Below are 24,824 nucleotides of genomic sequence, written 5' to 3'. Positions count from 1 at the left end.
AAGGAAGGCAAGAAGCATTCGTGTCCTACCAGCTCTCAGTATGCCTGGGGTATGGCTATGAAGGGTCTGAGATAGACACTCCGGTACCACAGTGAAGGGGAATATATAAGAACCTAGACAGTCAGATTGTGGTTGAAAAGGCAGCATGGTTCAGTGGATACAGCACCAGGTCTGCAAGTAACGTGCTAGGTGAGCTTGGGCAAATCACTTCCCTTCTCTGTGCCACCATTCCCCCTCCCATCCTTTGTCTGTCTTGTTTATAGACATTGGAAGGACTGTCCCTAAACTTTTTGGCCCGAGGGCCACATCTGGGTATGGAAATTGTATGGAAGGCCATCAATGCTCACAAAATTGGGGGTTGGGATGAGGGAGGGGGTGATGGCTCCAGCTGGGGGTGCGGGCTCTGGGGTGGGGCTGGGAATAACTGGTTGGGGGTACAGGAGGGTTCTCTGGGCAGCAACCGAGGGGTTCAAGGGCAGAAGGGGTATCATGGTTGGGGCAGGAGGCTGGGGCGTGGGAGGGGGTCAGGGGTGCAGGCTCCTGGCAGCACTTACCTCAAGCAGCTCCCAGAAGCAGCAGCAGCATGTCCCCCCTCCAGCTCCTATGTGGAGGTGCAGCCAGGCTGCTCTGCATGCTGGCCCGTCTGCAGGCGCTGCCCCTGCATCTCCCATTGGCCGTGTTTCCTGGCCAATGGGAGCTGCAGGGGTGGTGCTTGGGGCGGGAGCAGCGTGCGGAGTCCCCTGGCTGCCCCTACATGTAGGAGCCGGAGGAGAAACAAGCCACTGCTTCCAGGAGCATCGGAGCAGGGCAAGCCCTGGACCCTGCTCCCCAGAGGGAGCTGGAGGACCGGATTAAAATGTCTGGAGGGCCGGATGCAGTTTGCAGGCCGTAGTTTGCCCACCCCTGCTCTAGGAGTTACTGTATTCTAATGGCACCTGTACCATGTATACTCAATATCATGTTACCTACCATGGGATGGTACACGTGGTGCTGTATTTCTTGCTGGCAAGCTGCTCCAGTTTGCGGATTCTTTCTGCCTGGATCTGATACAGGGTCTTACCACTGGGCAGCCCCACGCTGTACATCCCCTTGGGATAGGCCACGCCCAGGCGGGTTCCTTGCCCTCCAGCCAGGAGCAGCACTGCCACTTTGTTCTGTGAGATCTGACGGAAACCTGCTTGGGACAGAGGTCCCACGAGAGAAAACAAGGAAAAGGAAATGGACAGATCAGCAAACAAAAAGAACGAGGGCTCTGTGTACCTCTGCAGGGGCACAGGAGCTCAGTGCTGTATAGACAAGAATGAAGCTTTTCCGTGTGATAGAGATGGACCATTCTCCCCATTTTTTAGGTCAGGAAATTGAGGCACCGAGAAATTAAGCAAGTTCTCAAAGGTTACGTGTAACACCACACCCCTTGGTGGGTCGCTAACGGCCTGGATTGAACCTTTGACCTCCTGATCCTAAAGCATGAACCTCTAATTAGTGCTGACATTGGTATGATGATGGTAAAGCGCTTTTATTCTTGGGGTACGGTTTGCAAGTTACCACAAATGGGCAACACCCACTATGAATCAATTGCAAGGTGCCCCCTTGTGGCAAACGCTGAAATCTGCAGGAGAAAGGGGTAAAGCCCAGCGTATTGCTGTGCTCTATCAGCTCTGCAAGGTTACAAAGAGTAACATCTTGCTTTTGACTCCTCCACACAGCGAATAGACAAACTGAATAAGGAGCCATTTTTTTTCCCTGACCACTTTAAACCTGAAGAAAAGCAACCAGCTCTCCAAATTCACGATCAGAAGAAAAAGGCCTGTGGCTGTCTTGACATGATCTCACCTTGGCCCAGCATCACAACACAAAGCAAAGATTCAGCTTCCAACAGTAAAAGCAATGGACCAAACCCTTCACTGGTGTCAGTGGCATTACTGTACATGAAGGATGCATGGGGCCCATTGGCTAAAGTTTGATGTCAGCATCAGTCCTTTGTTTGCTGCCAGTTCTTTGTTTGTCCATGGTTAGGAGGCTCAGATCCACCCTGGTGATATATTCAGGCAGAGGCGGGATATTATCACTTCCAAAATATCTACTACTGGCAAAACAATAGCACTTAAGAAAGCTAATTACACAACACTGTAATTGCATACCATGGTGTCACTGCTCAGCACACTGCAGTTAAAGAGACACCACCCCAATGGAGAGAGAAAACATCTCGGCACACAGATCATCTTTCCATCCCGCAATTAGGCAAAAACTTTACAACAACCCATAATAAGGTCCAATCACTGAGCATTTACGAGACATTAAACTCCGAATGGGATAGTACTGAAGTTAAGAAAACCCATATCCCCACTGGAGCAGAAAATGCGAATGATGGCGCCTTTTTACAATGCTCAGCAGGCCTCCAAATGCATTTGCTCCCCCTCTTATGGATCCCTCCTTGCTGCTACCCACTTTCATCTTCTCGCAGCTTTTTCCTTCAAGGCCACTCTCTGAGCAGTTCTCTCCCCCACTTCCACTCTGAGCTACAGGTTTCAGAGTGGTAGCCGTGTTAGTCTGTATCAGCAAACACAACGAGGAGTCCTTGTGGCACCTAAGGTACGTCTACAGTACAAAATTATTCTATTAGAATTTTCGGAAGCTATTTTATACATTCGGTCTTCTGTGTCTCCACTAAAGCTCGTGAATTTGGCAGATTGAGTCCACAGTACCAAGGCTAGCATCGAATTTTGGAGCGCTGCACTGTGGGTAGCTATCCCATAGTTCCCGCAGTCCCCGCCGCCCATTGGAATTCTTGGTTAAGCTCCCAGTGCATGATGGGGCAAAAACATTCTTGTGGGTGTTTCTGGGTGCGTGTTGTCAGAAACACTATGGCAGACAATCGTTTTGCACCTTTTTGGCATGTAGACGCCATACTGCTTTCAGCAGATGGTGCACCGCTGCTCTCCTGCTACTGTGAATCCACCTCTCCAACTCAGCTCTGATCGGCCATCATGAACCGAGCAGCCCAGCTTCCACCGCCAACTCTGCTCTCCCGCTATTGCCACGCTTCCGAGCTTCTCCATGTTGTCTGTGCTGGGCTCCCACCTCCGTGAAAGCCACAGAAGACAACCATTTTCAGCCATTGTTTGGCTACCGTGAACCGAACAGCACAGCTTCCGCCGCCAACTCTACTCTCCCGCTATTGCCATGCTTCTGAGCTTCTCCGTGTTGTCTGTCCTGGGCTCCCACCTCTGTGAAAGCTACAGAAGACAACCATTTTAAGCTGTGGTTCGGCTACCATGAACCGAACAACACAGCTTCCGCTGCCGCTCTGCTCTCCTACATTTCGCGCCCTTTTTCCAGGATTACCCATGCAGGTGCCATAGCCATGGAGCCTGATCAGATCTCCACTGCAGTTTTGACCATTGTAAACACCTGGTGCATTATCCAGCAGTATGTGCAGTACCTGCAAAACCGGGCGAGGAAGCGACGACAGCGCGATTACTATACTGATGAGGAGAGTGACACAGACATTTTTAGAAGCATGGCATGTAGCGATTGGGAGATCATGATGGCGTTGGGCCAGGTTCATGCTGTGGAATGCTGATTTTGGGCCCAGGAAACAAGCACAGACTGGTGGGACCACATAGTGTTGCAGGTATGGGATGATTCCCAGTGGCTGAGAAACTTTCATATGTGTAGGGCCACTTTCATGGAACTTTGTGACTTGCTGTCCCCTGCCCTGAAGCACAAAGACACCAAAATGAGAGGAGCCCTCACAGTTGAGAAGCAAGTTGCCATAGCCCTGTGGAAGCTTGCAATGCCCGACAGCTACCGGTCAGTCGGGAATCAATTTGGAGTGGGCAAATCTGCTGTGCTGCAAGTAGCCAACGCAATCATTGACCAGCTGCTATCAAGGGTAGTGACTCTGGGAAATGTGCAGACCATTGTGGATGGCTTTAATGCGCTGGGGTTCCCTAACTGTGGCGGGGTGATAGACGGAACGCATATTCCTAGCTTGGCCCTGGAACACCGGGGCAGCCAGTACATAAACCGCAAGGGGTACTTTTCCATGGTGCTGCAAGCACTGTTGGATCACAAGGGACATTTCACCAACATCAACGTGGGATGGCTGGGAAAGGTGCATGACGCTCACATCTTCAGGAACTCTGGTCTGTTTGAACAGTTGCAGGAAGGGACTTACTTCCCAGACCAGAAAATTACTGTTGGGGATGTTGAAATGCCTATAGTTATCCTCGGGGACCCAGCCTACCCCTTAATGCCATGGCTCATGAAGTCGTGCACAGGCACCCTGGCCAGTAGTAAGGAGCAAGCAGTTCAACTATAGGCTGAGCAAGTGCAGAATGTGTGTTTGGCCATTTGAAAGTGCGCTGGCGCAGTTTACTGACTCGGTTAGATCTCAGCACAACCAATATTCCAATTGTAATTGCTGCTTGTTGTGTGCTCCATAATATCTGTGAGAGTAAGGGGGAGACGTTTATGGTGGGGTGGGAGGTTGAGGAAACTCGCCTGGCAGCCAGTTTCGCAAAGCCGGACAACAGGGCTATTAGAAGAGCGCAGCAGGGCTCGCTGCACATCTGAGAAGCTTTGAAAGCCAGTTTCTTGACTGGTTAGGGTACAGTGTGAGAGTTGTGTTTGTTTCTCTTAAAGTTACCTGCCCCCCCCATATATATATTAAAATATATATATTTTAAAGGAAATAAAGTCATAATTATTTAAAAACCATTCTTTATTATTTGTTGCACAAAACATTGAGAGAAATCAGAAGGTAGATGGGGTGGGGGGGTTGGGTTAGGGAGGTGGAGGAGGAGGGAAGGACAAGTCCAGAAACCATATCAAAATTTAGGATATGCCAGCTTTCTGCTGCTTGTGCAATCCTCTGGGGTTGACTGTATGGGTCCCCGTAGCCTCTCCGCCCGTGGTCTTGGGTGAGGAGGATATGGAACTTGGGGAGGAGGGAGGGTGGTTATTCAGGGGCTGCAGCGGCAGTCTGTGGTCTTGCTGACTTTCGCGCATTAGATCCACCATACAGTGGAGCATGTCAGTTTGCTCCCCCATGAGCTTGATCATAGCATCCTGCCTGCTCTCATCGCGTGCGTCCCTCCTCTCTTTGTGTTAATTTAATGCTTTACGTGACTCCGCAATTATTTGCCTCCATGCATTCAACTGGGCCCTATCAGTGTGGGAGGACTGCGTGAGCTTGGCAAACATGTCCCAAGTTCGTTTTTTTCGCCTTCTAATCTGGACCAGCCTCTGGGACGGAGTAGAGCGGGGCCATGTTGAAACATTTGCAACTGCTATGGGAGGAGAAAGAGGGAGGGTAGTATTTTAAAAGATACATTTTAGAGAACAAAGGGGACACTGTTTCTCAGTGAAACAGGCAATTCATAGTACACAGCACATGTTCTTTCTGTACAAGGTCTCATTTTGCCTCCTATACTGAAGTGCCTGCCACTTTGGTGTGAATAAGCCATCACATGCAGCCAGACAACAGAATTCAACTTGCAGGCAGCGGCCAGGCAACAGAATTCAGCTTGCAGGCAGCCTGCGGGCTCTCTGGGATGATCGCTTCACACAACACCCTCCCTGCCCCCCCCCACACACACCGTTGGGCTCCGATGAGGCTGTGAGCAGGGATGAGCCCTTTAAACTAAACGCGAACAGCCCTGCACAGCTGGGTTTCCCCCCACCCTCCACCGCATGGCTCTGATCAAGCTTTCACTCACCAGAAGTGCCTTCTCCAGGGTCATGGTCCGGGAGCATGCTTTGGGAGTAGTGGGAGGCTATTGGCTCCAGTGTTAAGACTAGTTCCTGGCTAGGGGGGAAACAGATTCCCCACTTGCCGCCTGTGCACTGTCCTCCTCCTCCTCTTCGTTCTCCAATAACTCATCCTCCTCGCTCTGTGCTACTCCCCCCTTGCAGGTGTCCACGGACAGTGGTGGGATGGTGGTGGCGTCACCCCCCATAATTGCATGCAACTCACGGTAGAAGCGACATGTATGGGGCTGTCACCCAGAGCGCCCGTTCGCCTCCATGGCTTTTTGGTACGCTTGCCCGAGCTCCTTGATTTTTGTACAACACTGTTCCGTGTCCCTAGAGTAGCCTCTTTCCATCATGGTCCTGGAGACTTTAGCATACGTATTTGTGTTCCTTTTTTGGAACGTAGTTCTGCCACAACAGATTCGTCTCCCCAACATGCAATGAGATCCAGTACCTCCTATCTGGACCATGCTAGAGCTTGTCTGTGAATCCGGGACTGCCTGGTCTCTTGAGATGGTGGACTCTGCATGGTCACCTGTGATGGGGAACTGTGCTGATGGTGACCAAAGAGGAAATTCAAAAGTTCCCGGGGCTTTTATTGCCTACCTGGCTAGTGCATCGGAGGTCAGAGTGTTGTCCAGAGCGGTCACAAGGGAGCATTCTGGGATAGCTCCCAGAAGCCAATATCTTTGAATTGCGTCCACAGTACCTGTGACCCGGAACTGCAATCTCAATTTTAGCGCTACTCCACTTGCCGAGGTGAAGTAAGAAATCGGAGTAAAGAGCCCTTTAAATCAAAAAACTAGTTTGGTTGTGTGGACGGAATCAGTTTTATTTTGAGGTAACTCGGCTAATTCCGAAATAACTGCGTACTGTAGACCAGGCCTTAGAGACTAACAAATTTATTTGGGCATAAGCTTTCATGGGCTAGAACCTGATGATGCATCTGATGAAGTGAGTTCTAGCCCACAAAAGTTTATGCCCAAATAAATTTGTTAGTTTCTAAGGTGCCACAAGGACTCCTCTGAGCCACAGTGAACGACTTTCCCAGATTTCAGGGCTGGAAGGGCCATTGTGCTCATATAGTCTGTGAAACACAGACCACAGGATTTTGCTGAATTAACTCCTGTTTGAACTACAGCTTATGTTTTAGGAAAAGAGCCCATCTTGGTTTAAAAATGGCCAGTGATGGAGAATCCACCACAACCCTTGGTAAGTTATTCCAGTGATTATTTATCCTCGCTTGTCTTTCAGTAGGCAAGTGCCTAGGGTTGCCAATGTGTAAAAAGGAGTTTCCAACCTGAGTGGAGGTGGGTGTGTAAGAATTCACTGATGCTGTTAGAGCCCGACATAAATGCAAAGAAACACTCAGGTCTTAAAATTAAAAGTCCTTATTCTGCTCTCAGCTGGCCTGCCTTCTCTCTTTCACACGCATGTCTCCCATCCGCCCATTGCGTGCTGAAGTATTGCTAGCTGTGCTCTTTCGGACTGCGTGCTCTGTACAACAGTATGCAAGGCTAAGCTCAGCAAAACGAAGGCTGGAATCAAGTGAAAGAACAGATGAGCTACGCAAATAAGGTTCCTGTTTTGGGGATTTTTAGCTCTGAGTGCAGGAGTAGCGTGCATGTGTTCATTCTCCCCTAATCTCCTCTAGAACTGGAGGCTCTTTTACTTAAACTTATGTTCCTCTCAGAAAGGAAGAGATGTGATACTGACTAGTGCAAAACTCTAGACACAAGCTGATCAGCTTTAATTGCAGGCAAAACTCATGAAATACTGTGCAGCCACTGTGATGCTGGCAGACCAGGTGCCAGCTCATGCCAAAGCCCAAGGCCAATTCACTTGTTATTAGTATAGATTAAAGTCATTATTAATTGCATAAGAGTGTATTTGGTGTTTAAACTTCATGAAAACTAATGGGATGTTACATGAATTGATCTCACTTATCTGTATCCTGTTATAATGTAATGGCAAACATTTACATTTTGTATACCTCTGTAACTAAATAACCCATGAAATGAGAAAGAAAACTTGTGTAATGCAGATGAAGAACTTTAGCAGAGAAATGCTAATTCGTGCACATTTGAGGGCAAATGATCATTGTGTGATGACCAGAAATCTAAGACTCTTCTCTCTCCACCAATCAAAGAAAGAGCCCATCTGGCTGGTGACCCTGCCAGCTTGTTTTCTGTGAGAAGAAGCTATAAGCATGGATTCAGGGAAAGATCCTGTATCTCTGGACTGTTTGGACTCTTAGAGGTGGATACCAGATGCAAAGCAGAGACAATCTGGGTACCCTGAAAAGACCTTTGGGAAACCGGAATTAGAGACTGTGACTCACCTGTACATATATTTTACCTGCTTTAAGCTCTCAATAACTCTAATTTCTTTTTCTTAGCTAATAAACCTATAGTTAGTTTACTATAAAATTGGCTGCCAGCATCATCTTTGGTGGGAGATCTAGAATATGGCTCTACCTGAATGAGTGACTGGTCTTTGGGACTGGGAGTAACCTGGAATATTTGTGATTTTTGGTATAAGTGACCATGTATCACTGAGTCCAACTTGTCAGGGTGGCAAGATAGACTGGAGAGTCTAAGGGGACTGCCTGGGACTGCATGGTAACACTGGTTTAGTGATCCAGGAGTTCACATTTGGTGTTGGTGTGGTGAAATCTAATTATAAAACACACCACTAGTGTGGGGTGTCCGCCCTGCTTTTGATAGTCTGTCCTGAGACAGGCACTCATGGTCATGAGCCACTTCAGACAGCATGACAATCAACACTGGACTCTGCTAAGCACAGTTCTAGAAGCAAGTGGATCAGGTTCAATTGCAGGCAAAAATCATGAAATAGTGTGTGGCCACGTGGGGTGTTGTGATGGCTTAAAAATGGACAAAGAGGTCAGCATTGAAAACAGAGTCTGTGGGGGAAGGGAGATCATTCCCAGAAATTGGAGGTAGACTCTTAGGCCTGGTCTACACTCAGTTTTTATACCAATTTAACTATTTCGGTAGTTAGCCAAAATAATTAATTGCTACAAGCCCTTGTGTGGATGCAGTTATACCCATGGAAAGATGCCTTACAGCAATATAATTTTTCTTCCTTCCTTTACAGGAATAAACTATACTGGTATAAGTATCTTTATACCAGAATAACTATATCCACACTGGGGGATGGGTATGTGTGTACCACTTAACTATACCAGTATAGTTAAAGCACCACAATTTGTGTGTGTATGGACAAGGCCTTGCAATGCTGGTGCAGTGATGATCAGAAAGGCAAAGGCCCTAGAGTGGCCAGTTCATTGAGTTTTGTCCATCACTCTTCCGGAGGGAACAAGATAAAGCATAAGGCTTGATTACTGCAAGACAAACAAATGGTGCATGGTAACGTCCCTAAGCAGAGAGCACCCCTAGTGATTAACATTTGTCACACCATCTGTTAGCACTCTTGTGTTTAAGAAATTGGCTGGATTTGTCAGCCTAATTATCTGCAAACAAATTAAAAAACAATAGCAGATGGACTCAGGTTTGGAGCCTCAGTGCAAGGCAAAGGTGGGCTGCAAATGTCAGTGCCAAAACGCTAAAGGGATGTCCGTGCAATGACCGAACAAATGCCATAAAACAACAGTGTAAGAAACTCTCTCAGGTATATCCTAACAGGGATGTTAAATAAAATGGACATATATTTATCAAATATAGGTAAAAAACTCCCTGTGCACATCTAATTGGCTCTCGACATTCTTTTCCTCTAGCAGCGATTACTCTCTTTTTGATGTGAGCGAGCGTCTGGCACATATGGTGGCACAGCTTGCTGCATGGGTCTATCTTAATGATACCAGAGTGAGAAGAGGAACTAAGGGAACAGCAGTGCATAAAGAAGCATATTTCCTTTCACTCGGGAGCTGGCATCAAACTAGGCAAGTTCAATGAGCATTTGAGGCAGGAAAAGGCTGTATCTGGAGTGTTCCGCCCCTGCTCCCATAGTGCCTTGGACTGAACATCAGCTAATCTAAACCATTAGCAAAACTGATCTGTACATTCGCACACCTAGGCGGGATTATTCTATGCAAGAAGGTTCCTAAGATAGCACCTCCGAGTAGAGAAGCAGCACATTTAGCCCCAGCAGCGGGTTCAATCCCAGCTCAAGTATTTACATTTTGCCTTCACAAATTCCTTCCATCATCGATCAATGTTGTCTCTTGGATAAGATGGGGGTGCACATGGAAACAATCTCTTGTCTTATACTCAGACCGTCAGCTCAATGCGGCAGGGACCATCTTGTTCTGGGTCTGTACAGCACCTAGCACAGTGGGGTCCTGCTCCATGACTAGGGCTCACAGGCACTACAGTAATACCCAAAAATAACAACCAAGGTATTCTTTGCTTCTCTCCTAAAAACGCTGCAAAATGGTGTTGCTGACGCATAATGGACAGTGGATGAGAAGCTGGATATGAGTCAGCAATGTGCCCTTGTTGCCAAGAAGGCTAATGGCATATTGGGCTGCATTAGTAGGAGCATTGCCAGCAGATGGAGGGAAGTGATTATTCCCCTCTGTTCGGCACTGGTAAGGCCACATCTGGAGTACTGCGTCCAGTTTTGGGCCCCCCACTACAGAAAGAATGTGGACAAATTGGAGAGAGTCCAGCGAAGGGCAACGAAAATTATTAGGGTTTAAGGCACATAACTTGTGAGGAGAAGCTGAGGGAACTGGGCTTATTTAGTCTGCAGAAGAGAAGAGTGAGGGGGGATTTGATAGCAGCCTTCAACTACCTGAAGGGGGTTCCAAAGAGGATGAATCTAGACTGTTCTCAGTGGTAGCAGATGACAGAACAAGGAGCAATGGTCTCAAGTTGCAGTGGGGGAGGTCTAGGTTGGATATTAGGAAACACTATTTCACTAGGAGGGTGGTGAAGCACTGAAATGGGTTACCTAGGGAGGTGGTGGAATCTCCATCCTTAGAGGCAGTGGTGAGCTGGAGCCGGTTCGCACAAACCAGTAGTTAAATTTTCAACCAGTTTTAGAACCGGTTGTTGAAAATTGTTACGGCTCCCTGAGATCCCGACCATGGAGGCTCCTCCCCTGCCTTCCCCCCTCTCGCAGAGCCTCAGCGTGCCGCGCTGCCGGCGCCAGCGCTCTAGACGGCTCCTGGGCAGGTCGGCAGCTCCTGCCGCTTTGGGGTGGGGTTGCGAGCTCCAGCGGGCCGCGCGGCATCCGTACACGCTGCCCTGAGCAGCATGGTAAGGGGGCCGGGCCAGGGCTGGGAGGAGGGGATGGATAAGGGGCAGGGAGCGGTTGCAGGGGGCGGAGGTTCTGGTGGGGCAGTCAGGGGACGGGGAATGGGGAGGTTGGGTAGGCGTGGGAGTTCCGGGAGGGTCTGTCAGGCAGGGCTGGTGCAACCACTAGGCAGCCCAAAAGCCATGCTCCCCAAATTTTTTTTAACAGCGGAACACAAGGCTGCCAGTGCTCCCTGCCTCCCAGCTCCAGAGCGGCCGTCTGTGGCACAGCCAGTCCCTCTCCCTGGCGAGAAGCCGGCAGCGGAGCGGGGAAGGGGAGGGTCTAGCGCTAGTAGCTGCGCCTTCTTCCCCGTGCCGCGAGCCGAGCCGAGCTCCCCGCCGCCCCGGGCTCTCAGTGGCGGCTGCTGCTGCCGAGAGCCCGGGGACGGCGGGGGGAGCCCGACTCGGGCGCGGGGGGGCTGTCTGCACTGACGCCGAGAGCCCAGGGGCGGCAGGGAGCCCGGCTGGGCCCGTGGCACGGGGAAGAAAGCGCAGCTGCGCTCTGCTCTTTGGGCGGAGAAGCTGGGTGTCTACTCTGCCAGCAAGGTACCTAGCCAGGCCGCAGGGAACCGCACGGGCCCGCGGAGTGCCAGGGAGTTGGCAGGTCCAGTCCCTGGCCTGGGGAATGGTGTATGTGGGAGCAACCCGGGCACCCCTCCCCGAGCCAGTACCACCTCCTCCAACACCCACCGACCAGCTACCTTCTCCCCTGTACGCCCCCGCCCCAACAACTCACCCTGTCCTGCCACTTTTGCCTCTGGGCAACCTCCACCCAGCATACCCCCCCCAGCCAGCCACAGTCACCCCCTTCCCCCGCCTGCCATCTCCCTCCTGCCCACTCCTCCCTTACGCAAACCCCTCCCTGCCACCTTCACCCCCCTGCAACAACCCCGGCACATACACACCCCTGCCTGCCAGCCCCTTGCAACAACCCCCTCCTGCCCACTTCTCCCTTGTGCCACTCCCTCCCTGCCACTGCACCGCCTGCAATGAGCCCCTTTTGCCTCTGTGCAATCTCTTCCCTGCCACTACACCCCCGCCCTCTCCACCTCTTGGCACATCCCTTAAATCAGAACTTTTTATAGGGAACCGGTTGTTAAGATTTTGGCAACTCATCACTGCTTAGAGGTTTTTAAGGCCCGGCTTAACAAAGCTCTGGCTGGAATAATTTAGTTGGGGTTGGTCCTGCTTTGAGCAGGGGGTTGGACTAAATGACCCCCTGAGGTATCTTCCAACCCTGATATTCTAGGGTTCTATGAACCAGGTGGCTGCATTCTAACGGGTACTGAAGCAGCACAAGGTGTTATCCTGCTCCCCTTGAAGTCATTGGAAGTTTTGCCATTGACTTCAATAGGCGCAGGATTGGGCCAACAGCGTGCAAAGCATTCTGGATCCTTCAGTGTAAGAGGTGCTGTACAAACACGTGGCCTTTATTACTGGGGTGTAGCAGCAATCTTCTTGTATTGAAAGCTTGTAAGAATAAGGACTACGGGGTCCTCTGTGAGTGGATGTACAGTTGCTAGAACTACTGTGGGAACTACTGGAATACAAATACAAATAATATTTAAGCTTTGTGCTTTTAGGATTTTAAGCAAAATGATCAAAATCATAGATCCGGTCCCACTTCTTGATTACAAATACATAGATCAGGGCTGCAGGAAGCAGTGTGGGCTGAGGGATGTGCTGGCCTCCCTTCCCACCCCCATTGGCCTGGGACGGCGAACCGCAGCCAGTGGGAGCTACGATCGGCCGAACCTGCGGACGCAGCAGGTAAACAAACTCGCCCTAGCAGCCAGGGGCCTTCTCTGGCAGGCTGCGCGCCAAAGGTTGCCGATCCCTGACACAGATAATGCTCATGACAAATCATTAATTTGAATGCTGATTCCTGCAGGCAATTGAAAAATGTGCCATGTGCTCTGATCTGTTTTCTGTAGCATACAAAAAGCCCAGCAAAAAGGCAGTGTTGGTCCATAATTACCCCCCAATTACCAATTAAATATTGCTGTGAGTCTCTTTTTGCATATAAAGTGAACACAGAAATAGATCCTGCAGGAAAAACGGACTGATCATTTCTGCCAAACAATCTGCACCGACAATTACAACAGCGCTCAGTGGGGGGAGAAGAAAGCAAAACCCCTGGATGCTGCACAACAGAGCTGAGCAGCGGGGCACAACACTCACACGAACCCTACAGAGCAGCAGATTGGATCCCTTAACAAAAGAGAACCCGTCAATAAATTTAGGCCCAACATTTAGATTTTGTAAAAATAAGAAGGAAGAGGAGTTTACAAGGCCTGAGACAAATAGCAATCTTCCAGAATTTACAAGAGGGGGAAGGGGGCATGTAATTCTTTGAAACACATCACCTTCCTCTGGTCAGATCACTCCTGACTTCAGGTGGAAATCAAGACTCTCTCTCTAGGCTAAAAGAAACTATCACCATGATCTTCCCCCAAGAATTCATACCCCCCTTCCCCCCAGATTCCCAAGTTAACTTACAAAGGATTCTACCCAATCCAGAAGACAATGACTGGAAGCACTTGCCAACCCCTGCAGTGACTCCCTGAGAATATGCTAGGTCTAAAGGATACATCTACACTTCAAAAAAACAAACCACCACAGCAGCAACTCTCAAAGCTGGAGTCTACAGACTTGGGTCTGTAGACTTGGGTCTCTTGGGTCATGCATTACGGGGGCACAAAAATAGTCGTGTAGAACTTCCCGTTTGAGCTCTGAGACGCACCCCCTCGCCGGGTCTCAAAGCCTGAGCTCCAGCCCAAGCAGAAACATCTACACTACTATTTTTATTAGAGCATAAGCTTTCGTGAGCTACAGCTCACTTCATCCGACGAAGTGAGCTGTAGCTCACGAAAGCTTATGCTCTAATAAATTTGTTAGTCTCTAAGGTGCCACAAGTACTCCTTTTCTTTTTGCGAACACGAACTAACATGGCTGCTACTCTGAAAACTACTATTTTTAGTGTTGTAGTGAGAGCCCCAAGAGCCCAGGTCTCTAGACTCAGGCTCTGAAACTTGATGCCATGTTTTTTGGGTTTTTTTTTGCAGTATAGATGTACCCAGCATGCCCTCTCCCATCTCACCACCCACAGAGATTGTCACAGTTATCTGGCAAAACAGCTCCCAGACGAAGAGCAGCTGGTCAGGCAAGACTGCTCGGATACTGGCTGGAAGAAGAAAGCCCTCTGAAGAGCTCACCTCCCTCTAGAAAAACATTTCCCAAAGTTTTGAAAGCTGAACTATCCCTCCACCCCGCACTTTCAAGAGAATGAAACCAATCACAATCCCCTCCTCGCCCACCATGGGGAAAATTGCACAGCCGCTGCTCTGTGTGGCCCCCCTGTAGCTAGTCCTTCATCACCAACCCCAGGGTGGCACGCCCCACACTTTGGAAAACTGTTCTGTAAGATCCTTTGCTATCAGAGCTACCTGACCTCAAATTATTGAGCTACCCTGCAATCTTGGGAGGTGGATTTGGGGATTCCTCAATGCTACCGAGCCCTCGGAGAGTCACAGCAGCAGAAACTGCGCACTCCCACCTCCATACGACCAGAAGACTTCACTCCACCCTCTAAGACACAGGGCTTGCCACAATGCTCCACACACGTGTGATATCCAAGCTCAGTTTTGTGTCTCATAGCTAGACATGACATTGAATGCCCTGAAAAAGCTCCCACTGGTACAAAATATGGCAGCCCACCTAGGTGGCAACATAAGCCACTCTGAACACATGACCATGGTCCTGTTCTTTGCATCAGCTCCTGTCATAACCATACAGCTAAGGGTAGCCTAGAATTCCTCCTTACCTCTAAGGGGTTAAGAAGCTCAAATAACCTGGTTGGCACCTGACCAATGGGGAAAGAAGATACTTTCAAATGCAGGGGAGAGGGTTTGTTGGTGTGTTCTCTGGGGAAAGTAAAGAAGCATCAGGTCAAAAAAAAAAAAACCACTCCTTCTCCTATAAACCATTCTGTACAAGTCTCTAATATTACAAAAAGAGTAAGTAAATCAGGCAAGGTGCGTTAGATTACCTTTTGTTTTCAACTTGTGAATTTTCCCTTTGTTAGGAGGGAGGTTTATCTTGGTTTTTTGGTAACTTTAAAGTTTTGCCTAGAGGGGAATCCTCTGTGTTTTGAATCTTATTACCCTGTAAACCCATCCTGATTTTACAGAGGTGATTCTTTTACCTTTTCTTTAAATAAAATCCTTCTTTTAAGAACCTGACAGATTTTTCCATTGTTCCAAGACCCAGGGGTTTGGGTCTTTGACTATTTTGTAACCAATTGGTTAGGATACTATTCTCAAGCCTCCCCAGGAAAGGGAGTATAAGGGCTTGGGGGGACTGCTGGGGGAAGAGGAACTCCAAGTGGTCCTTTTCCCTGGTTCTTTGTTAAATCACTTGGTGGTGGCAGCATTACTTAAACCCAAGGTACAACGGAGAATTTGTGCCTGGGGAGTTTTTAACCTAAGCTGGTAGAAATAAGCTTAGGGGGTCTTTCATGCGGGTCTCCACGTCTGTACCCTAGAGTTCAGAGGGGGAGGGAACCCTGACAACTCCCCACTGAAAGCAGAGTCCAGAGCTCTATGCCGATCCTCAGAGCTCTCCCTGGCTGCATGAGTGTCTCTTTCTCCACAAACACAACCTTCCACACCAGCTGCAAGCCACAAGAACAACACAACTGTGAACCAAAAAGGCAGGCTCATGAATAGGGAAGACTGATCATCACAAGAGCTAGATCTAGACCAGGGGTGTCAAATACCAGGCCCATGGCCAAAGCCAGCCCATTTCACGTATTTATACAACCAGCAGGTCACAGTTAGACTCTAGGCAGTTTTTAAAACTAAGTTTTTAGCCTCTGGTTTCAAAGCAAACCTTCTCATTGTCGGTACCAGGTTTACAATGGTGGACCTGTCTAACCCATCCACACAGCTGGGTCTGGCTCCTCTCCCGCGGCAGTCCAGTGCCCAGGCCTTGCTCTGGCTGGTTTATAAACAGTGCCCTCGCACGGGGCTGGGTGGAGCGAGGCTGCCCCCGCCACGTTGTGCCCCATCGCCCCGTGGGGGCCCACAAATAGGTTTGGCATCAGGCCCACAAAAGGTTAATCCAGCCCTGCTCAATGTGACCCAAGCGTAACCGACGTCTACCCAAGTCTGCACACAGCCTGCAGTGCTCCCTTAATTTTTTACGTCCATGTGTGGAATGAATTTTGTTATGTGCACCAATATGGAGGTGATGTGTGACACATCATCTTCATATTGGGGCACATAACAAAAGTCATGTGGTGGGGGCGGAGCCGAGGGGTTTGGAGTGTGGGAGGGGGCTCAGGGCTGGGGCAGAGGGTTAGGGTGCGGGGAGCGGTTGGAAGGGCTCTGGCTGGAGGTGTGGGCTCTGGGGTGGGGCTGGGGATGAGAGGTTCAGGGTGCAGGAGGGGACTCAGGACTGGGCCAGAGGGTTGGGTGCAGGGGGTGAGGGCTCTGGCTACGGGTGAAGGCTCTGGGGTGGGGCCGGGGATGAGAGATCCTGTTCTTGGGTGCAGGAGGGGGTTCAGGGCTAGGGCAGAGGGTTAGGGTGCAGGGGGGTGCAGGTTCTGAGGTGCGGCCAAGGATGAGGGGTTTGGGGTGCAGGCTGCCTCAGGACTCCGGTGGGAGATAGGACTCCCCCCAGCCCTCTTTTGCCGCAGCAGCTCGGGGCTGGGGGAGAGGCTGCGGCAGCTCCGGCTGGGCTGGGCCAAGGGAGGGATGCCTCTCCGCCGATGCGGCAGATCCGCCCTAGGCAGAGACATCTCTCCCCGACGCAGCCCCAAGCAGGGCTTAAAAGGTAGTTGAGCTGCTTAGAGGGAACTTAGCCCGAAACAATTACTCTAGGGCAGGGGTAGGCAAACCTTTTGGCCAGAGGGCCATATCTGGGTGGGGAAATTGCGTGCAGGAAGGGGCTCAGGGCAGGGGGTTGGAGTGCAGGTGGGGTGTGGCAGGGGGCTCAGGGCAGGGATTGGGGTGCAGGAGGGGTGCGGCAGGGGGCTCAGGGTAGGGGTTGGGGTGCAGGAGGGCTGCGGGGTGCGGCAGGGGCTCCGGGCAGGGGTTGGGGTGCAGGAGGGGTGAAGGGGTGCAGTGGGGCTCAGGGCAGGGGTGCTGGAGGAGTGCGGGGTGCAGCAGGAGGCTCAGGGCAGGGGGTTGGGGTGCAGGAGGGGTGTGGGGTGTGGCAGGGGGCTCAGTGCAGGGAATTAGGGTGCGACAGGGGCTCAGGGCAGGAGTTTGGTGTGCAGGAGAGGTGAAGGGGTGTGGTGGGGGCTCAGGGCAGGGGGTTGGGGTGCAGGAGGGGTGAAGGGGTGCAGCGGGTGCTCAGGGCAAGGGGTTGGGGTTCTCAGGGCAGGGAGTGGGGGTGCAGGAGGGGTGAAAGGGTGCAGGAGGGGGCTCAGGGCAGGGGATTGGGATTCAGGAGGGGTGCAGGGTGTGGCAGGGGTCTTAGGGTGTGGCGGGGCTCAGGGCAGGGATTGGGGTGCAGGAGGGGTGCAGGGTGTGGCGGGGGCTCGGTGGATTAGGGTGTGACAGGGGCTCAGGGCAGGGGATTAGGGTGCAGGAGGTGTACAGCACGGTGCTCAGGGCAGGGAGTTGGGGTGCAGGAGAGGTTGGGGGTCCTTTTGTTCATTTTAAACCTGTTGCCTGTTAATTTCTTTTGCCAGGGACCCCTAGTTCTTGTGTTATAAGAAGGAGTAAATAGCACTTCCTTACACACTTTCTCCAAACCTGTCATGATTTTATAGTCCTCAAACATATCCCCCCTTGGTGGTCACTTTTCCAAGCTGAAAAGTTCCAGTCTTATTAATCTCCCCTCATACAAAAGCCGTTCCCCTCATCCCCCTCATCATTTTTGTTGCCCTTTTCTGGAGCTTTTTTTTTTTTAAATAGACGGGGTGACCACATCTGCACGCAGTATGCAAGATGCGGGCACACCCTGGATTTATATAGAGGCAATATAGTTTCTATCCCTTCCCTAATGCTGCCCAACCTTCTGTTAGGGAGAGATTTCACCTTCCCCTCTGCAACAGGGGGGGTCAGTGACAGGGGCCCCTGTGCATAACACCCAGCGGGATTCAGGGGAGCTGCGGCTGCGAGTAACCAGACCCAGAGGGAGGGGAAGGACCCGGACCGGACCCGGACCCAGCAGCCGCAGCGGCCCCAGCCGTAGCCGAGCTCTGGGCACGCGGCTGAGCCCAGGGGAAGGTAATAGGCGTGAGACACGGGGGAGCATCACGGGGACGAGGGGGGCGCCCCTGCGGGAACGGGGGCCCCCCGGAGGAGGAATGAGGGTCCCAGGCGAACCGGCCCGTGCAAAGCTCGGGGGTGACCGTCTGCAGGCAGGACCCTCGCCCCGGGGCCCCGCGGGCTCACCCACCTTCCGCTTCCCATTGTGCCAGCGTGGCCGGCTCGCTGCGGCGGACGCTGCCCAGGAGCTCGGCAGGGACGGGCTCCATCCGGCGGCCCGAGCGCTCCAGGGGCCCCGGCTCCCGAGCGCCAGCCTCCGCCGCCCGCCGGCAGTGCTCGCCCAGCTCCCCCGCCCCCGGCAGCGCCAGGGCCGCCAGCAGCGCGGCGCGCTCGCCCGGCCCCAGCTCGGCCCAGAAGCGCAGCAGGTGGGACTGGCCGGCCCGCTCCAGCCGCGCTCGGGTCTCCTCCGGCGGCGCCATGCCCGGCTCGGGACGCGCCCCGGCAGCCGGCTCCAGCCCCTGCTGCTCTGCGAGCGCGCTCGGGCCCCGGCCCCCGCTTCCTGATCCGGGCCGGGGCGGGGCCGGCTGGAGGGGAGAACGGGGGAGGAGCAAACCTGGGGCCGGTTGCAGGAGATGGGGCTGGGACAGGGGAAGACGGGCTGCCAGAGGAGTGGGGGGACCCCAGGAGAAGGAGGGGCAGAGGGGGTGGAAGCTACCACAAACGGGGCGAGAGCGGTGTCTGTTCTCTGGCTGCTTGGTCCATCTCAGCGCTCCCTCCCCGGGCTGTGCCGTTAAAGGCAGGGGGTAGCCCACAGGTTCTCAACCTCACCAGACTGCTGTGCCCCTTTCAGGGGTCTGATCTGTCTTGCGGACCCCCAAGTGTCACCTCACTTAAAAACTCCTTGCTTACAAAATCAGACATAAAAATAGGCAAGTGTCACAGCCCCACTGCTACTGAACAATTGCTGACTGTCCCATTTTTACCCCAGAATTCTAAAATAAATCCATTGGCATATAAACATTGTACTTACCTTTCAGTGTATAGTCTGTAGCCCAGTATAAACAATTCACTGTCTGTATGAAATTTGAGTTTGTACTGACTTCACTAGTGCTGTGTATGTAAAACTAGGCAAATATCTAGGTGAGTTCATGTACCCCCTGGAAGACCTCTGCGTACCCCTGGTTGAGAACCACTGTAGCCAGTGTGAAATGTATTGTTTGTCTGAAAGGATGAACTGAGCTGCCTTCAGGTCAATGTGCCACCCTAAAAAGGTTCGCAAAAAGAAAAGGAGTACTTGTGGCACCTTAGAGACTAACAAATTGACTAACAAATCTAAGGTGCCACAAGTACTCCTTTTCTTTTTGCGAATGCAGACTAACGCGGCTGCTACTCTGAAACCTAAAAAGGTTGCTCATGATCATACGATTTTGGTGTTTAAAGGGCTGACCCATTCACGTCAATGGGGGTTTTGACACTGACTGACATGGGAGCAAAATTAAGCCCTATAAGAATTCCTTGTCAGTTTGCATCTGTGCGACCCGTCTGCATATAGTTCACAGGGTTGTCTTAACTGCTTTCCTCATTGACTGAATGGTATTCCATTTCCTGGATTTCCCTCTAAATACAGTTTCACTCACAACATTTATTTATTTGAAAAATGGTATTTTTATGATTATTTTTGTCCTTAATGCACCATCAGTTACTTTGTGCAGATGGATGTCATTGTGCTATTTAATATATGGTGTGAATAACAATTAATTGATTCTAGGAGCTGAGCAATCACATCTCACAGTGTTTTCTGTTCTAATGCTTCCTCTGGTTTTATTCTGATTTTGCAATCTACAATTTTTCTTTCTAAATTTATTTTTTCTCACCTATAACAGAAGTTTATCCTTAGTCTTTAAGTCATATGATGACAATGTGATTTCCAGGGTTTTCATCACCACTTTTTCCATTCCTTTAGATCCACCAATGAGAAATGCCTCTCTCAACCCTTTCCACTCTCTCCAGCAGCATCCTGCTTCTTCACATGCCACCACATCAGTGGAAAACTTACGTCCCAAATATTCACTACAGCCATGTCTGTGCCACTGTAAGGTCTCCTATGTAGTCACTCTATGCTGGCAGGAGAGAGCTCTCCTGACGGCATAATTAAACCACCTCCAATGAACGGCAGTAGCTGTGCTGGTGGGAGATGCTCTCCTGCCAACATAATGCTGCCCACACTGACGCTTTTATGAAACTTATGTCGGTCAGGAGGGTGTTTTTTCACACCGCTGTCCAAGAAAAGTTTTGCCAACAAAAGCCATAGAAAGTACACTAAAAGTTTGTGGATGATACCAAGATGGGAGAGGTTGCAAGTGCTTTGGAGGATCGGATTAAAAATAAAAAAAATCTGGACAAACTGGAGAAATAGTCTGAAGTCAATAGGATGAAATTCAATAAACACAAATGCAAAGGACTCCACTTAGGAAGGAACAATCAGTTTCAGACATATAAAATGGGAAATGACTGCCTAAGAAGGAGTACTGCAGAAAAGAATCTGGGGGTCCGAATGTATCACAAGCTAAATATGAGTCAACAGTGTAACACTGTTACAAAAAAAAGCAAACATCATTCTGGGATGCATTAGCAGGAGTGTTGTAAGCAAGACACGAGAAATGATTCTTCCGCTTTACTCCGTGCCGATTAGGCCTCAGCTGGAGTTTTGTGTCCAGTTCTGGGCACCACATTTCAGGAAAGATGTGGACAAATTGGAGAAAGTCCAGGGAAGAGCAACAACAATTATTAAAGGTCTAGAAAACATGGCCTATGAGGGAAGATTGAAAAAATTGGGTTTGTTTAGTCTGGAGAAGAGAAGACTGAGAGGGGACATAACTGTTTTCAAGTACATAAAAGTTGTTTCAAGAAGGAGGGAGAAAAATTGTTTTCCTTAATCTCTAAGGCTAGGACAAGAAGCAATAGGCTTAAATTGCAACAAAGGTGGTTTAGGTTGGGCGTTAGGAAAAATTTCCTAACCGTCAGGGTGGTTAAGCACTGGAATAAATTGACCACTGTCAGGGATGGTCTAGAGAATACTTAGTCCTGCCATGAGTGCAGGGGACTGGACTAGGTGACCTTTCAAGGTCCCTTCCAGTCCTACGATTCTATGTCAAACTATACAAAGTAAAAAGAAAAGGAGTACTTGTGGCACCTTAGAGACTAACAAATTTATTAGAGCATAAGCTTTCGTGAGCTACAGCTCACTTCATCGGATGCATTTGGTGGAAAAAACAGAGGAGAGATTTATATACACACACACAGAGAACATGAAACAATGGGTTTATCATACACACTGTAAGGAGAGTGATCACTTAAGATAAGCCATCACCCACAGCAGGGGGGGGAAAGGAGGAAAACCTTCCATGGTGACAAGCAGGTAGGCTAATTCCAGCAGTTAACAAGAATATCAGAGGAACAGTGGGGGGTGGGGTGGGGGGGAGAAATACCATGGGGAAATAGTTTTACTTTGTGTAATGACTCATCCATTCCCAGTCTCTATTCAAGCCTAAGTTAATTGTATCCAGTTTGCAAATTAATTCCAATTCAGCAGTCTCTCGTTGGAGTCTGTTTTTGAAGCTTTTTTGTTGAAGGATAGCCACTCTTAGGTCTGTGATCGAGTGACCAGAGAGATTGAAGTGTTCTCCAACTGGTTTTTGAATGTTATAATTCTTGACGTCTGATTTGTGTCCATTCATTCTTTTACGTAGAGACTGTCCAGTTTGGCCAATGTACATGGCAGAGGGGCATTGCTGGCACATGATGGCATATATCACATTGGTAGATGCGCAGGTGAACGAGCCTCTGATAGTGTGGCTGATGTGATTAGGCCCTATGATGGTATCCCCTGAATAGATATGTGGACAGAGTTGGCAACGGGCTTTGTTGCAAGGATAGGTTCCTGGGTTAGTGGTTCTGTTGTGTGGTGTGTGGTTGCTGGTGAGTATTTGCTTCAGATTGGGGGGCTGTCTGTAAGCAAGGACTGGTCTATCTCCCAAGATCTGAGAGAGCGATGGCTCGTCCTTCAGGATAGGTTGTAGATCCTTGATGATGCGTTGGAGATCATACCACTCGATCCATTGTCTACAGCCAAGCGCTACGATATAACCGCATTTGCTCCAACCCCTCAGACAGACACAAACACCTACAAGATCTCTATCATGCATTCCTACAACTACAATACCCACCTGCTGAAGTGAAGAAACAGATTGACAGAGCCAGAAGAGTACCCAGAAGTCACCTACTACAGGACAGGCCCAACAAAGAAAACAACAGAACGCCACTAGCCATCACCTTCAGCCCCCAACTAAAACCTCTCCAACGCATCATCAAGGATCTACAACCTATCCTGAAGGACGAGCCATCGCTCTCTCAGATCTTGGGAGATAGACCAGTCCTTGCTTACAGACAGCCCCCCAATCTGAAGCAAATACTCACCAGCAACCACACACCACACAACAGAACCACTAACCCAGGAACCTATCCTTGCAACAAAGCCCGTTGCCAACTCTGTCCACATATCTATTCAGGGGATACCATCATAGGGCCTAATCACATCAGCCACACTATCAGAGGCTCGTTCACCTGCGCATCTACCAATGTGATATATGCCATCATGTGCCAGCAATGCCCCTCTGCCATGTACATTGGCCAAACTGGACAGTCTCTACGTAAAAGAATGAATGGACACAAATCAGACGTCAAGAATTATAACATTCAAAAACCAGTTGGAGAACACTTCAATCTCTCTGGTCACTCGATCACAGACCTAAGAGTGGCTATACTTCAACAAAAAAGCTTCAAAAACAGACTCCAACAAGAGACTGCTGAATTGGAATTAATTTGCAAACTGGATACAATTAATTTAGGCTTGAATAGAGACTGGGAATGGATGAGTCATTACACAAAGTAAAACTATTTCCCCATGGTATTTCTCCCCCCCACCCCACCCCCCACTGTTCCTCTGATATTCTTGTTAACTGCTGGAATTAGCCTACCTGCTTGTCACCATGGAAGGTTTTCCTCCTTTCCCCCCCCTGCTGTGGGTGATGGCTTATCTTAAGTGATCACTCTCCTTACAGTGTGTATGATAAACCCATTGTTTCATGTTCTCTGTGTGTGTGTATATAAATCTCTCCTCTGTTTTTTCCACCAAATGCATCCGATGAAGTGAGCTGTAGCTCACGAAAGCTTATGCTCTAATAAATTTGTTAGTCTCTAAGGTGCCACAAGTACTCCTTTTCTTTTTGCGAACACAGACTAACACGGCTGCTACTCTGAAACCTATACAAAGTAAATATCCTTACATCAAACTCTAATAAGTTCTCAAGCAGTGCTTTTCTCACTTTGCCTATCTGTAAATGCCAATTATTATTGACGGAAATATTTTTATAGGTTTGTGGGTATATGGTGCAACTGACATTTGTCAACATTTGTCAACATATTTACAGATAAAAATCTAATCCTTCCAAGCCTAGTTGTATGTATTTGGCTACCCAGACACACATGACATTGTTCTCAATGGGTATACCTGCACAGCATAAAGTTAAGACCTTGTTTAATTTAGCAAATTCTTATAAATTTCAGTTATTGACACTACACACCAAGTGTCACAGGACACTGGGTGTTGCAACCTGAAGCAATGCAATTTGCACCTTGCCCAGTCCTGGTTGCAATGCTGGCTTTGGAGTTATGCCCCTCCCCCCCCCAATGCTGTGATTCAATCAAGCTCAGGCTGTGGTAATAGCAATGGAACAACTAGAAACTAAATGTAAAGAAACAAACAACAGATCCGTGTGGCTGGGACTCTTTCCAATCCTGCTACTGGGAAGCTCCAGACACAAGTTCCTGTCCTGAAAGAGGGGATATTTGTTTAACAAATCATGTCTATTCCACTCTGTACCATTTTGCACAGCTGAACCTTTAGCAAGTATGTTCTTTTAAATTGGGGCATAAACATATTTACTCTGTTAAAACTAAAAAAAAAAAAAGAGGGGATGTTGGCAGGTGCCCTCAGTCTCACCCTCTCTGCAGCATCCTGTTTTCAGGAGGAACGAGGGTGGACAGTTTCCATAATATGCTCTCTGTGGCTAGGGTTGTATTCCTGTTTTGTGGGATGGAGTCAGAAAGGGCTCTGTTGCAAAACAAATAATAAAATCTGGCTATGTCAAAATGCTCCATAAACTGTAAAGAGTGATCTGCAGCTACCTCTGGCATGGAACATGGCCACACAGTAATGCTAGACAGCGGTGAAGAATTGAAGAAATAAATACTGTACCCAAATGAAACGGAAGGGTTTTGAATTATGCTGGAGAACTGCAAGAGCACCTACCTGGACATCAGTTACAAATCAATTCCCCACTTTGTGCTGCATGAAAGACCTTTGTTTGTTTGTTTGCCTCTCCTTTCCAAATCAGGCACGGGGGCTGCCCTCTCCTTTGAATAGGAAACCTGCCATTGTATCCAGATGCACAAACCTCTGCAACTCACTTCTCTGAATCCAGCCCTTGGCTCGAATTAAAAGAAAAAT

The 24,824-nt window shown here is 49.6% G+C and overlaps 1 protein-coding gene across 1 annotated transcript in view; it reads right to left on the bottom strand.

The window, feature by feature from the left end:
• Positions 1-18,818, bottom strand: part of UAP1L1 (UDP-N-acetylglucosamine pyrophosphorylase 1 like 1) — a 46,131-nt gene extending 27,313 nt beyond the window's left edge. The window contains exons 1-2 of the mRNA XM_038375019.2: positions 18,447-18,818; positions 970-1,174 (exon numbers count right to left, since the gene is read on the bottom strand). Of these exons, the coding sequence (XP_038230947.1) occupies positions 970-1,174; positions 18,447-18,735 (494 nt within the window). The 5' untranslated portion in view covers positions 18,736-18,818. The remainder of the gene's footprint in view (positions 1-969; positions 1,175-18,446) is intronic.
• Positions 18,819-24,824: the final 6,006 nt, after the last annotated feature.

Source organism: Dermochelys coriacea, chromosome 16 (assembly GCF_009764565.3).
Source record: "Dermochelys coriacea isolate rDerCor1 chromosome 16, rDerCor1.pri.v4, whole genome shotgun sequence".
In the NCBI taxonomy this organism is placed as follows: domain Eukaryota; kingdom Metazoa; phylum Chordata; order Testudines; family Dermochelyidae; genus Dermochelys; species Dermochelys coriacea.
Note: the sequence above shows the minus strand (reverse complement) of the source record. Positions and strands in the feature narration are given on the sequence as shown.